At 34.8% G+C, this 15,657-nt stretch overlaps 1 protein-coding gene across 3 annotated transcripts in view; it reads right to left on the bottom strand.

Moving 5' to 3' along the window:
* LOC134819353 (store-operated calcium entry regulator STIMATE-like) overlaps positions 1–15,657 on the bottom strand; it is a 71,074-nt gene that overhangs the window by 19,731 nt on the left and 35,686 nt on the right. Inside the window, exon 2 of one of the 3 annotated variants that reach the window (XM_063829280.1) lies at positions 418–549. In XM_063829280.1, coding sequence (XP_063685350.1) covers positions 418–525 — 108 coding nt within the window. In that variant the 5' untranslated portion in view covers positions 526–549. Of the gene's footprint in view, positions 1–417; positions 561–1,311; positions 3,296–15,657 lie in introns of those variants that run through there. The other 2 variants (XM_063829279.1, XM_063829277.1) reach the window with 2 other exon arrangements.

The following is a 15,657-nucleotide window of genomic DNA, read 5'->3' as shown; positions in this document are numbered from 1 at the left end:
AAGAGTAGGAGGAGGAAGCATCTAAATGTTATTTCCATTTTTGTCCGTTTTTGTCCATTTTTGTCCGTTTTTGTCCGCTCTATTTTTTGTCCGTTTTGAAAATATAGGGTACCGAACGGACAAAAAACATGATCCCCCTATAACAGCAAAAATTGAACATTTTATTTAGTAATTTAGGTGTCCATTAATGTCCGCCTATGTCCGCCTATGTCCGCCTATGTCCACCTATGTCCGTCTATGTCCGCCTATGTCCGCCTATGTCCGTCTATGTCCGCCTATGTCCGCCTTTGTCCGCCTATGTCCTGTCCTTTTTGGATTCTATGAGACAAGCGGACATAGACGGACGTGACACCCCCCCCCCCCCCCCCCCCGATATAATGCAAGCTGAAAGAATTTATTTATGTTTTAAAAGCAAACCTTCATAAGTGAAAACAGGGCCAGAAAGAAAAGTGATGTTGTAGTGACCATGATCAGGAACATGAACACATTTTGACAAAACTTTTTCATTTTCCCATCGACAGCCATCTAACAGCAATCATCAACATCCTCCTGAATATTAAACAATCACCATTATTATTATCAACATCCTACTCAATTTTAAAGTTACTATCACCATTATTATTATTATCAACATCCTACTCAATTTTAAAGTTACTATCACCATTATTATTATCAACATCCTACTCAATTTTGAAGTTACTATCACCATTATTATTATCAACATCCTACTCAATTTTAAAGTTACTATCACCATTAAAATTATCAACATCCTACTCAATTTTAAAGTTACTATCACCATTATTATTATCAACATCCTACTCAATATTTAACAAACGATGATATCCAGAGTAAAATATTCTTTGAAAAAAGAAGAATTATGTACAATATTATTACATGGGAAAATATTCTACTGTTAACATTCAAGGTTGCAAAATTTTAAAGAAAAGGCACAATTTTTTGGGAAATCATTAATATATTTTTCATCGTCATAATCAATATAATCAATTCATTTATTATCACCACAATCAATATGTAGTCAATTTAGTAAAAATTCATAATGCCTTAGTATTAAACATTTTCGAATCAAGCGAATAAACATAAACAGTAGCTATCATTCGTCCCATAGTCTGTCACTGGAAATGTATCCAAAAAATTGCATCATTGTGGTATGCAGGTCTTCCAGCCCAGCTCATTGTAATACTAATCAAAAAATATAATTTAAGCTTTAATTTAAAGTGATAACTCTCATAAAAATCTTCATGATATAAAAAAATTAGGCCTGTGGCAATTAACCAAAAAATCGATGTCCGTTTGTCCAAATTTGTTTATCTAATAATAATAATAATAAATTGAAGTTTAAGAACACCACTATTAAGATAAACTTAAATACTCAGCAGTGTTTAATCTAGTCATCCCAGAAACTATCACGATAAAAGTTAGGACTACTGTCATATACTTGAAAATATATCCTTCATACTAAAATCAGAGAGTGAAGCTTAAAATTAAAGTACTAACACTAAATATAGGACAAAATCAGTCATTGATAAAGTTTTTCAAGTTCATGCTGAGACAATTTGAATAAGAAAGTTTTTAGAAATGCTTTATATCAAACGATCCCAGGGATTCAGCTGATGTGATGGTAAGGTTGGAAAGAATAAACAAAAACAGTAGCTATCATTCTTCCCATAGTCAGTCACTGGAAATGTATCCCAAATAATTTCATTATTCTGGTATACAGGTCTTCCAGCCCAGCTCATCGGAAGATAATAACCCCGCGAACCACTGGGCTGCTCTAGTTCTTTAAACCATTCCATTTCGAGATGCATATCTTTAGCATGTATCTCGTTATGGTAATGTATTTCCTCTGAGTAATCATTGGGGTCAGTAGAGAGCACGAAATTAGCATGCTCTTTAGCAGGTACTGTTTTTAAAATAAATCCACATTTCCCTGGTTTAGAACAATTTGACAAATTGTACACAGATGCGTGACCTTCACAGATAAAGTATAACTTAGTCTCTTGTTCGAAAAGGGAAAAAATGTCTTTGATTAAACCTTTAGTAAAGATTATATTCCAGCCTGCCTCTCTAAGACCTATACAAAGATCTTCACAGGACATAATTGCTTGGAAAAATTCACGCGAAGACTCTGACTTATGCAGAAGCAAATTGCAATTTAGAAATGATTGAGACACCTCTCTCCACTTCCGTTTTTTTCTAATTTCACGAACCTTGTTCAGGAAGTTGGATGAACATTTGACTGGAGACCCCTCGTTGGCATTCATCCAAGTCCATATTCCCTCAAAAAACATCCACAAATTTACAACTTCGTCAGATGTACCCAACCAATCAACAACTTCGTCAAATGTCAAGCTAGTGTTAAGAGTATGAAGCATATTTGGTATTATGTTACTGTCAGACAATTGAGCAACACCAGATGCAGATGTGGTGGCAATTGAAGTCACAGATTCCTTGGATATCAATGACTCTTTAAATGATTTTCTTTGAAGTCTAAGCAGCCACTTCAAATCATCATTTGTACCACACAGTTCCTCTAACTTACCAAACAGTCTCTCATAAAGCTGAATATTGTTTTTAAGACAATAACTCAAATCAATGTTTTCCAGAGTATATTTGAAGTTGGTTAGATCCAAAGTTCCCTGGTTAGATGAACTAGCAGTAATTTGTTCTGTAATTGGTTTTACAACGTATTCTACATTAGTTTTTGTCAGCTCAATGATCAAATCTAGTTGTTGGCAACACAGAGAGGTCAAGTTTTGGAGATATCTGGAGATAAAATCCCGTTGTGACTCCCCATTCAGTGACTGGATCTTTTTAAGAGCAATCTCAACTAACTGTCTAGATTTGAGGTTAGATAAAACATAAACTGCTTCATCAAATAAGAATATCAAATCTTCGTACGAAGCTTCTTGAATAGCTTCAGTCATATTTTCAAACTGATCAACACATCTGTTCACCAACCAAGACATCTTAAAAACATTGGCCAATTTGTTGATATCTCTGAACATATCTCTGGATATAGGTGGCGTTTCCCCAGTGTAAGCAGCATGAACGAAATATCTTACAGCTGCCTCGCTGAACTCCTTCATATCAATGCTGGTCAGATGAAGAGTTGTGGTCATGTGATCTATCACAGGACTGTTGAAAGATAGGATCACTGAACTGGCTGGTATCACTGCCCCCTGACTTGCCTTTAGTTCCAGGGTACTGTGGGTTGGAGAGTCCAGTAACTGGATACCAAAATTCATTGGTACAAACACTTTTGGAGACATTTCACCTGAAATTTTTCAGTTATGTATGTAGTACTTATATTACAAAATATATTTAAGTATATTATATACAATTAATGTATATTTTTTTATTAAATACTTTTCAAATTTTACAGAGTACAGCAATAGATGAATATAAAATAGAATCGTTCAAAATATCGCCCCCATCTGTAAAATATGATGGGCACCCAAACACGGTAAACACATAGTGAACTATGTCCGCAGTAACTTGGACCCATTACATCGAATCAATCTAAATCCAAAAATTTATGAAAAACTATTTAATAACAAACAAATCCATGGTGAATAACTGTGGATATATAGTCAAAATTGTTATTTCAATACGTCAAATTCCAGATACATTAGATACAGGTCTGATATGGTCATTAATGTGTGAGAAGGTGTGCGGGTGAAGTGTGATATGATGTTGAAAGTATAGGAAGGTAGATAAAAAAATTAATAAAACAAAAATAATAATAATATGGGGAGCAAAGAGACTAGGCTAGGCTGTTGTTTCACTATCCAATAAACATTTCCATAGATGCTTAGTGACCTCAGCTTTGAAAAGACTAGTAGACACAATCTGTCTTACCTGTAAAGGGAGTCCATTCCACAGTATATGAGTTCTGTAGAAAAATGATTTTGCCAGTGGGCTATTTGAGGTACATAAGGTGTGTGAATTCTGACTTAACTTAGGTAAAATTGATAAAACAATAGACAGACTGTCGAGGTGGCAACGTCTTAGTCGAGAAGTCCCCTGATATAAAGAGAGATAGTGAGGCAGCGATACAGGAATTAAATTGTTCAGAACTTTGTGGAAAAAAAATAAGATCATTCAAGTCAAACTTTTGAGACAAAGGGAGAATGTCGACAAGCTTGCACTTTTTGACATATTGCTCAGGTGGATAACTGCGGCCCTCTTCAGACAGAATCCATTTAATAGCTCTCTTGTGGAGACTTTCTAATTTATCACTAAGTGATTTATTACAAGGGCGCCAGATTATGGAGCAATTTTCGAATTGGCTACGAACCAGGGAGAGGTAAAGCGCCCGGCGACGTTTCTGATCAATGACAATATGGCCATTTCTTCTGACCATACCAAGTTGTTGGCAGGCCTTAGTATAAATTCTGTCGCACTGACTATTCCAACTTAGCTTAGGAGTAACATCGACTCCAAGATCTTTTTCTAACTCTACATACACAAGAGTAGAGCCATCAAGATTATATGCGAATGGAGGAGATAAAGATGGTTTTCCTGAAACAATAAGCACTTTACATTTTGCTGGATGGAATCGCATTTTGTTTCTTAGTGCCCAGTCAGAGAGATAGTCTATATCCATTTGCAAATTAGTATTATCAGAAGATGAATGTATTTTACGCCAGATTTTTGTATCATCGGCATACAAAACAATATCAGTATTATCTGAAAGGCCAAGAGGAATATCATTGATAAACAATACAAAAAGTAAAGGACCAAGGATAGAGCCCTGGGGGACACCAGAATTAACTGAGAGGGTAGATGACATCTCATTACCAATAACCACTCTTTGGTAACGGCCTTGAAGGTAATTGGTAAGAAATTTGAGAAGTGTACTATCAATGTTATATAAGGTCTTTAGCTTATGAAGAAGGATATCATGATTTACAGAATCAAATGCCTTAGCAAAATCAAAATACACAACATGATTGATAATGTTTTCGTTAAGAGACAATGCCAGGCTATCACAAAAGTCAACCATATTGGTTGTGCATGACTTGTGCTCTAAAAAACCATGCTGTCTGGGATCAAGAAGGGTACTTGTCAAAGAAAGCAGTTTACGTTTAACAATGCGCTCAAAAACTTTCATGACTAAACAAGTAAGGGATATTGGTCTATAGTTTTCAACCTCACTTTTCTTACCTTTCTTAAATATTGGGACAACATTTGCCAGTTTCCATTCTTGTGGAATGTAGCCGCTGTTGTAGGATCCACGAAAAATGCATGTTAGAGGGTAAGCTAAACCTACGGAACAATTTTTTAGAATTTTACCGTGTATGCCATCTGGTCCCTGGGCTTTATTTGAATTAATATTTGAAAGAAGCTTACGAACATCCCGATGATCGAAGTCAATATCAAAATCAACATCATTGACATAGGAGATGTCAGTGTCATAAAGTGAAGGATCCGAAAACTGGTTATAAAAGAAAGAATTGAAAAGTTCAGCTTGATCTTTGGGTTATAACAAAATCAAATCTATATTAATTAAATTAAGCATTAACGAGGATGAAAAATAATGGTCATCCCCTCAGCAGCCGTGGAACTCATCCTGCTGAAATACAATTCTAAAATAACAATTTTTGTCTTTTGAAAGTACCACAATTTAACTGTTAACTTTATAATCCGAGATTTTGTCGATTCTGTATAATATGGTGAATGGACAACAAGTCACTCCAAAGAGAGATCAGTTACTAGGCAACACAAATTCTAAAATAGAAATGTAGAATGTAGATACCATTAACATGAATTTGAAAATGACAGAGGGATAATTTTTAAGGTTTCTGGATTAAATCGTCTTTAAAACACAGAAGAGCATTCTACAAGATCATCAGTGGGCAAAAGGTTGACACGGATGATGACTCAAACTGCGTAGGACTCCACCTCCATATAGAGCATGGACTGACTCAGAAGGAAAATTTTAACAAGTGTTTCAGTGTGAATCCTAGAAAATTCAAGTCCTAGTAGTTTAGATGTTAAGGAGCATGAGCACCGATATATACATGCCTTAAATTCCCTCCACCCCTCAGGAATGAATAGTACAAACCCTTTTAAGATTCCTTTATTGCATAATTGATTTTTATTTTGTCTGAGGGGCTTTCCATAAATTATTTTAAAAATACTTGGTCCTTTTATTGATGTTTCATATTTCACGGCAGTTTCCTTTTCAGAGTTTGAGTTTATATTTAGAAACTAACCATACTATCTTTTAGATTTATGTCACTTATGATGGGTCCGGCTGAAAGTACTATGACTCATTTTATCTAGAAGATTGTAGTTTCATTGCTTCTGAAGTAGCTATCAGTTCGCCGGTCAATGTTGGGTATAATACTTTCGTCTTTAAAATTATCTAATTGAGGTCCTAACTTTATTTTAATCAATGTTTTTCTGTCAGTTGTTTAAGCTAGAAACCACTGCAGGCAGCTTAGAGAAAAACTATCAAGCAATTACAATTTTAAACAGGTACAATTTTAAACAGGTCACATGACTGACATGTTTTAACTGGAGAAGGGGTTCCCATAGTGGTAGTGTTATAAACCACTTTTAATTTATTGACTTAGTGGTAGTTTTATAGACCACATTTAATTTATTAACTTATCATACTTAGTATTTATTTTTGGTGACTGTATCACCCAGTTTTAACATTTGATAATTGTACAGTTTATTGACGACACATTGACTGAATGTTATTTTATATTCTAATTTATATTCTAGATATTTTATTTATTTTACAACAGACGACAACTTCCTGTTTTTTCTTCTATATTAGTTACTCATATCTCTTGTACAGACTTTTTTACAAGGACATTGACAAATGATACTCACATTAGGCATTCATTATTGCATCTAAATTATTTCACTTGCATTAGGCTTAGAAATTTATTCTCTGGTCAACAGATTTCAAATGTTTAATTAATTTGTAGTATGACAGTAAGGTATATAAGAAGTTATTTAATTTTGCTTGGGCTATTATATTGACTAGGTATTGAGGTTTAATGATGATATGGAATTTGAATTCTATATAAATTTACACTATGTGGTTGGGGCATTTTGCATAGTAAATATGGTTACTACTCATATATATCATATTATTTGATTAAACTGATTGAGGTTATGCCCTTTGTACATGCTGAAGCGATATGCTATGATGAGTGGAATATGAGTTAGGATCAGTTTGGTCCGTTTCATGGCAAAAACATTTATTGATTATTTGATTGGTATTCGATTTCTGATTATTTCTTAGGAATATGATTATTATATCTCAATTTGGCTTTAGGTAGGGTGCCCCGCTAAAAGAACTGGATTCTTCCAGGAAGCATCCCGTGCACAGACCTTGGTCTACATATATATTAAATTATTAACCATTCATTCTGTATGTGCACGAAAATTTATTTCAATCAATCAATACTTATCAACTATTTAAAAACTTTTGCCTGATTAAATGTACTATTTATTTTCATGAACACTTTAAATCTCTTTATACAGGGTGTATGTAACTCAATACAATGCCGACATGTCTTAAAAGTCAAACTTTATTTCCCCTTAATTACTTTAAAATCTTTGAAATATCATACCAGTTCAGTATTTATGGACAAATATTAGGAATATCATCAAAATCACCCGTGCATCTAAAATACGGAATAAGAGGAACTTTCTGTAAATGAAAGTCATCATCCAGTCTAGAATTCCGTCTTCATTGATCTCTTAGATTGATGTGTCATTATAAGTACTGCGTGGCTAATAGCTATGTTATTGAGGCATTTAAAGACCACAAGATCAACTCTTAGTACCGAATTCCACACTGTTTTCTAAGAACTTGACTACTGTAATTGTATCATTTATTAGATGTATAAAAATATAAAAGCTTTAATTTTAATCGATGATTCCCATAAAAACATTCATGATATAAAAATATTAAGCCTGTGGCAATTATCCAAAAAAATCTATGTCTGTTTGTCCAAATCTACTTATCTAAATTTGGGAAGAATAAAAAAAAACTGTACTTATCATTCTTCGAATAGTCTGTCACTGGAAATGTATCCTAAATAATTTCATTATTCTGGTATACAGGTCTTCCAGCCCAGCTCATCGGAAGGTAATAACTCGGCCAACCACAGGGCTGCTTTAGTTCTTTAAACCATTCCATTACGAGATGCATATCTTTAGCATGTATCTCGTCATGATAATGTATTTCCTCTGAGTAATCATTGGGGTCAGTAGAGAGAACAAAATTAGCATGCTCTTTAGCAGGTACTGTTTTTATTATAAATCCACATTTCCCTGGTTTAGTACAATTCGACAAAGCCTTGACACTTTGACAGAGAAAGTGTAACTTAATCTCTTGTTCAAAAACAGAAAAAATGTCTTTGATTATAATACCTTTAGGTCCTAACTTTATTTCAATCAATTTTTTTCTGTCAGTTGTTCGAGCTAGAAACCACTGCAGGCAGGTTGGAGAAAAAACTATCAAGTAATTGCAAGTTTAAACAGGTCAGAGCAGTATATTGGTGTTATCCACAGACGCAAAAAAGAAGAGACACTTTTATTTTAAAATTCAAATAAATTGTACAGCAGCATCACAATTATATTTACAATTACATTTACACAAGACAAAATTATTTATACAATGAGGCAATAGATGTGGATACTGGCGGGGAAGTGATAATTTTTTGTTTACGTTTTGGTGGCGCCTCTATTAAGCAGGTCAAAGAGGTGATCATTGTTTGTTTACGTTTTAGGTGGCGCCTCTATTCAGCAGGTTGAAGATGTGATGCAAATTTTGTATTATCGAAGGCTTGTACCACTTGTAATGCTTGTAACGCCTTCTTGTTACCCCCCTTTGAAGGTCCCGAATTATTTTCTGAACGAAAGCTCAAAAATAACCGAGAAATCGACCTTCGTATTAACTCATTTTGATGACTGTTTCTGACCTAAAATTGCACGAGAAATCGATTTAACTAGGTTTCAGAACCTATAAACACTTCCTTGTCCCTCAAAATTGATGTTTTATAGTTAATACGAGCAACAAGCAACATATATTTTGATCCTTCGGTTCTACTCATGACCTAACTCTAAGGAGTTAAGCTGAAACCGAAAGATCGAGGCAATTGATTTTTCGTGAAATTTTAGGTCAGTAACAGTCATCAAAATGAGTTAATACGAAGGTCGATTTCTCGGTTATTTTTGAGCTTTCGTTCAGAAAATAATTCGGGACCTTCAAAGGGGGTTAACAAGAAGGCGTTACAAGTGTTACAAGCCTTCGATAATACAAAATTTGAATCACATCTTCAACCTGCTGAATAGAGGCGCCACCTAAAACGTAAACAAACAATGATCACCTCTTTGACCTGCTTATTAGAGGCGCCACCAAAACGTAAACAAACAATGATCACCTCCCCGCCAGTATCCACATCTATAACATGATGAATAAAGGTTATACCATTAGGGACGAGTGGGTTGTTTAATGTCCCCTGTCATATAATATAAGTATATAACCTTGTAGGGGTTATAGATGACAAACCAAAATTTAAAACATCTGTATCAATACATTTCAGCTGATCCAAAACATAGCAGTGATACCATAAAGAAATTGCAATTGGTGCCGAAAAACGTTTTAACGTCTTTCGGACACTTCCTTTTTACAAATTTGGGTACAATAAACAAAAAACATACGTATCATCCTTTCCATATTCATGGACTGGAAATGTATTCCAAAGAAGTCCATTATCCTCTTGTACAGGTCTACCAGCCCAGCTCATCGGAAGATAATGACCGGTGTGCATGTTGAAAATCTTTAGCTTTTTGCGCCATTGCACCAAAAGATGTAAATCTTTAGTATCTATATCATTATGATAATGTATTTCTTCTGAGTATAAGTAATCAATGGGATCAGTAGAGAGAACGAAATTAGCATGCTCTTTTGCAGGTACTGTTTTTAGAATAAATCCACATTTCCCTGGTTTAGAACAATTTGAAAAACCTTGGAATCTATGGCTGAAAAAGGATATCTTAGTTTCTTCTTTGAGAAGGGAAAAAATATCCTTGATTTCTTCAGTAAATGTGATTTTCCATCCTGCTTCTGTTAGCATAGCTGTACAAAGATCTTCACAGGTTATTACTCCTCGAAAAAATTTATAGGAAGATTCTGATAGGGGAACAAGATTTTCAAGAAAATTTTCGGAAACTTTTCTCCATTTCCGCTGTTTTCTGATTTCACAAACTTTTCTTCGTAACTTGGGTGAAATTTTTACTTGAGTGTCTTCATTAGCTCTCATCCAAGTCCATATTCCCTCCAAGAACATCCAGAAATTTGAAACTTCGTCAGATGTACCCAACCAATCAACAACTTCATCAAATGTCAAGGTAGTGTTAAGTGTGTGAAACATATTTGGTATTATTGGTGTAGCTGTAGCACAAGGTATGTTGCAGACACTGAGACACTGAGTAACTCCAGAAGTGGTGGCAGTTGAAGAGATTAATTCCTTGGATGTTGTTGACTCCTTAATAGATTTTCTTTGAAGTCTAAGCAGCCACTTCAAATCATCATTTGTACCACACAGTTCCTCTAACTTACCAAACAGTCTCTCATAAAGCTGAATATTGTTTTTAAGACAATAACTCAAATCAATGTTTTCCAGAGTATATTTGAAGTTGGTTAGATCCAAAGTTCCCTGGTTAGATAAACTAGCAGTAATTTGTTCTGTAATTGGTTTTACAACGTATTCTACATTAGTTTTCGTCAGCTCAATGATCAAATCTAGTTGTTGGCAAGACAGAGAGGTCAAGTTTTGGAGATATCTGAAGATAAAATCACGCTGTGACTCCCCATTCAGTGACTGGATCTTTGTAAGAGCAATCTCAACTAACTGTCTAGATTTGAGGTTAGATAAAACATAAACTGCTTCATCAAATAAGAAAACTAAGTCTCGATATGAAGGTTCTTGGATAGTACCAGCCATATGGTTAAACTGATCAACACATCGGCTCACCAACCAAGACATTTCAAATACGTTGGCCAACTTATTGATATCTCTGAATACATCTCTAGCGATAAGTGGAGTTTTCCCAGTGTAGGCAGCATGAACAAAATATCTCACAGCTTTCTCACTGAACTCTTCCACATTCAAACTAGTCATATGAAGAGTTGTGGTCATGTGATCTATCACAGGACTGTTAAATGATAAGATAACTGAACTAGCTCTCACTACTTTTCTTTGTTTTGCTATAAGCTCCAGGGTACTGTGTGTCGGTGAGTCCAGTAACCGGATACCAAAGTTCATCGGAACCAAATCGTGTGGAGACATGACACCTGAAATTTTTTTCGGTTATGACTATCATGTGTAAACAACAAAATGATATAGACTAAAGACAAAAAGATAATTAAGCGTAATAAATAGTAATAAACACAATTTGAAAATAATAACAAGGTGCAATTTTATCAGAATGCATGTGTACGAGTAAAACGATCATAAACAAACAATGTTTGCATGGGACAGTTAATAATTAGTTACATTATTAGCTATTTTAGATTTAATAATAATTGTAATCGCATATTCTTGACCTTTTATTATGAAAAAATAATAAAATTGTTTCGGACATAATTCCCTCAGAGACAGATGTAAAATTGAATCAGTATCACTCTCCGTGAATCCAAATAACGTTGTTAAAACACAGCTCAAGGAAAAGCAGTGCTAGAAGATGACATAACTGACAAAAATAAAAGGTGGACATTCTCAGTTAAACAAAAATTTCAGTTACAAACAAAAAGTTCAATTTTATGCCATTTAATATAGAATAAACAAGTTTACAATATATATGGACACGTTCATTTGAGTTTGAGGATATTGGTAAACAAAAATAATAGCGTTTTTGACGATAGTGGCTTAATTTTGACATCTATTAACCTAGCACGTTCAGAAGTTCTGAACATTAGCCACGTAACCCATACTCCCATATGCACTGTTCAGAAAGAAAATCTATTGTTGTTAGGCACTATAATGTTTCAAATGTCACATTTTTGTGACTTAGTTAACTGCAGTTGTCTAATTATCATTCCTTGGTCTGAAACATAGTAGATTAGGTCAATCTAACAATTATGATACAACATTGGTTAAAGGGCACGGATCGAACGGTTACAAGGCAATATTTAGGTAACTTTGTCACACTCAGAATACCATACCTCTATTCTACTGTGAGGTGTCCTCAAAACCCTTTTTACTCATTATTTGATGGTTGATCTACCAAGTATGGAGTACCAATCATAGCCCTAAAATATGTTGCTTTGAATAAGGCATCATGTAGCCGGTGGGCCCGACATGATACGACATATCTTGACACGTCGGGGTTTGTCGGGATTTGTCAGGGTTTGTCGGGGTTTGTCGGGATTTGTCAGGGTTTGACGGGGTTTGACGGGGTTTCCGGTTTGTCGAGCCTGGAGGTTTTTTTTTTTTTTTTTTTTTTTTTTTTTTTTTTTTTTGAGTCTCCCAACAAAAAGCCGAGACGGAGTCATCAAGCTTTACGTGGAAAAACACTATACAAGAAGGCCTCATGTAGCCGGTGGGCCCGAGGCAAAACCCCTCGACAAACCCCGACAAACCCCGTTTGTCGGGATATGTCGGGGTTTGTCGGGGTTTGTCGGGGTTTGTCGTGGTTTGTCGGGGTTTGTCGGGGTTTGTCGAGCCTGGAGGCTACATGATGCCTTGAATAGATAGCTATTACAGGCACTTGGTTATTGGGAAATGAGGTTAATTCTGTCACAATATATGGAATTTAAAATTTTGGGCGAATTATTTATATCTGATTTTGGTTTGAAAGGCGGAAAAACTTTACATGATGACAATGTAGTTGATGCAAGTTAAGATCAGTTGATGTTTACATTGTCACAAAAAATTATACGAAATCGTAAATAGGTTAAAAACAATGATTATATAATGAAATAGTCTCTTATAATAACTCTTATAATAACTGATGTGACAAAGTAAACATGTCTTGCCCCTATTTTGAAGATCTATATATTCTATAACTCTTTTAGAATTCAACATTCTTTCAGAAAAAATTGGTAGAATATTGTCCAGAACATCAGAGCTCAAGTTTAACAATTTTAGGTTAAATTTGTCAAAGTCACTAAAAATGTGACAAAATTACCTTTTCCTGCCCCAACAATTTCAAGATAGTGTGTAAAAATTAGCATAGGCTGCCTTATTACCTAAATAAATCAATCCAAACTACAAAAAAATATATGTTAATGTGATGACGATTACCCAACTGTAATAATAACTGATGTATTGTTTTTTGTATATTAGAGCTTTAGCCACAGGTAGGTTGGTCTGCACGGAGCCCCACAGTTTCAATTCCTTGTTTAACTAGCCGTACAGCAAGGATATCCACTGTGCTCACCAGGTTAGGCACATAACCAACACTACCCTGCTAAAGTTAGCTATATACTATGGTTTTCTCGAAAGTATTTCCTTGTATTTGACTTTCGTCAAGAAAGTACTCTTACTTTCGGTTCAGATGTTATATAAGCTAGCCTTTTATGTGACAAAGTAAACATGTCTTGCCCATATATTTTGAAGATCTATAACTCTATTAGAATTCAATACTCTTTCAGAAACGATTGGTAGAATATTGTCCAGAACATCAGAGCTCAAGTTTAGCAATTTTAGGCTAAATTTGTCAAAGTCACTAAAAATGTGACAAAATTAACTTTTCCTGCCCCAACAATTTCAAGATAGTGTGTAAAAATTAGCATAGGCTGCTTTATTACCTAAATAAATCAATCCAAACTACAAAAGAATATATGTTAATGTGATGACGATTACCTAACTCTAATAATAACTGATGTGACAAAGTAAACATGTCTTTCCCCTATTTTGAAGATCTATAACTCTATTAGAATTCAACATTCTTTCAGAAACGATTGGTAGAATATTGTCCAGAACATCAGAGCTCAAGTTTAACAATTTCAGGTTAAATTTGTCAAAGTCACTAAAAATGTGACAAAATTAACTTTTCCTGCCCCATCAATATCAAGATAGTGTGTTAAAATTGGCATAGGAATTAGGATGCTTTATTGCCTATATTAATCGATCCATACTACGAAAAAGATCGGTTAATCTGATGACGATTACCTAACTCTTATAATAACTGATGTGACAAAGTAAACATGTCTTGCCCCTATTTTGAAGAACTATACCTCTATTAGAATACTATGTAATTTTATCATCAAAAAAATTTCGATAAACTAGTTATTTTGCCAGCAAGGAGCTGACAGAATTATAATTTTTTTTTGTGACAAAATTACCCTATTTTTGACCATGTTGCGGTAGTTTAATTGTGACACTGTTAACATATTACCACCCGATAATGATTTATGTGACTGGTGCATGGTACTAGCAGTGTTGTTTGGTCCATAGTACGTAATACAAAGGGTTTAAGCTGGTATATCATTATTTGTTCAATTTCACACATGTTCAGATATCATCAAGATTGTGTGACAAAGTAAACTTGTCTGTGCCTTCTGTGTTTTAATTCCTTGCGACTATATGATATAATAACAATTCCTAGCACTTCCAGGCCATTAACTAAACCTACACTACTCAGCATTGCTTATCAGGGTTCCCTAAACATTGTTCACATATTTTCTTAAATGTGTGACAGAGTAAACCTGAGTGCACCATCTAACGAAAAAAGTCTTTAAATATGTAGGTAATGGTCATATGTACCCATCCAATCAACTGGACACTCAAAATTTTGGTCAAAAACGGCAGCAAGGGGTCCATATTTACTCTGTCACATGTTTATAGTGTGACAATGTAACCATTTCCGTGCCGGCCGTATTTAAGCGATATCTTATCACCTGATTAAGATATCGTTATGTGACAAAGTTAGCCTAGAGGATGAGACGATTATCCTAACCATCAAGGGTTTGTGTAATTTCATAGTGTGACAAAGTCAACTACACTGTGCCTTTTAATAGGGTCACTTATATTTACCAATATCCTCAAACTCAAATGAACGTGTCCATATAATATATCAATTTGATATTTAAAGGAATCCTAATTCAATGTGTAGTATCTAGTATTTTAAATTTTGAAGGCACTGCATGGCGGTGGTGTATATTTAACGAGTTTATAATCTTTTCATACCGTCAGCAAAGTGTACAATATTCCGGCCGACAGAAAGTTTGGTCAGAGCTCATCATTGCTGATCACGAAACAGGAGCACGATGTTAAGTTGCTTTTATATGACTAAAACTCTTATATTCCAGGGCTTTGCTATAAGCATATGTGTGTTACCTATATGTCTCAATACGATCCTTTTACTACCATTTCATATAACAACGGTGCCAAAAAGGGTTCAAAAAAGGGTTTCAAAAAGTAGCAAGAAGACTGGCCCTTTGTAGCGCGATGCACTACTGGGTCGCGCGCGCGCATCCAATAATGCTTCTCGCAACCACACGTATGCAGATCGGCGAGATGCGAAGGATTGACATCGTGAATCAAACTGGCCCTTGTTCAGAAAATATGTCAGTAGTGTAAAAGTAATGTAACGGGGTAATGTACTAAATGGTAAAATTATAGTACAGACGTATAACAGTCCAGTTAACTAAATTTG

This window comes from Bolinopsis microptera, chromosome 8, assembly GCF_026151205.1.
Source record: "Bolinopsis microptera isolate Bmic1 chromosome 8, MBARI_Bmic_1.0, whole genome shotgun sequence".
Taxonomy (NCBI): Eukaryota; Metazoa; Ctenophora; class Tentaculata; order Lobata; family Bolinopsidae; genus Bolinopsis; species Bolinopsis microptera.
Note: the sequence above shows the minus strand (reverse complement) of the source record. Positions and strands in the feature narration are given on the sequence as shown.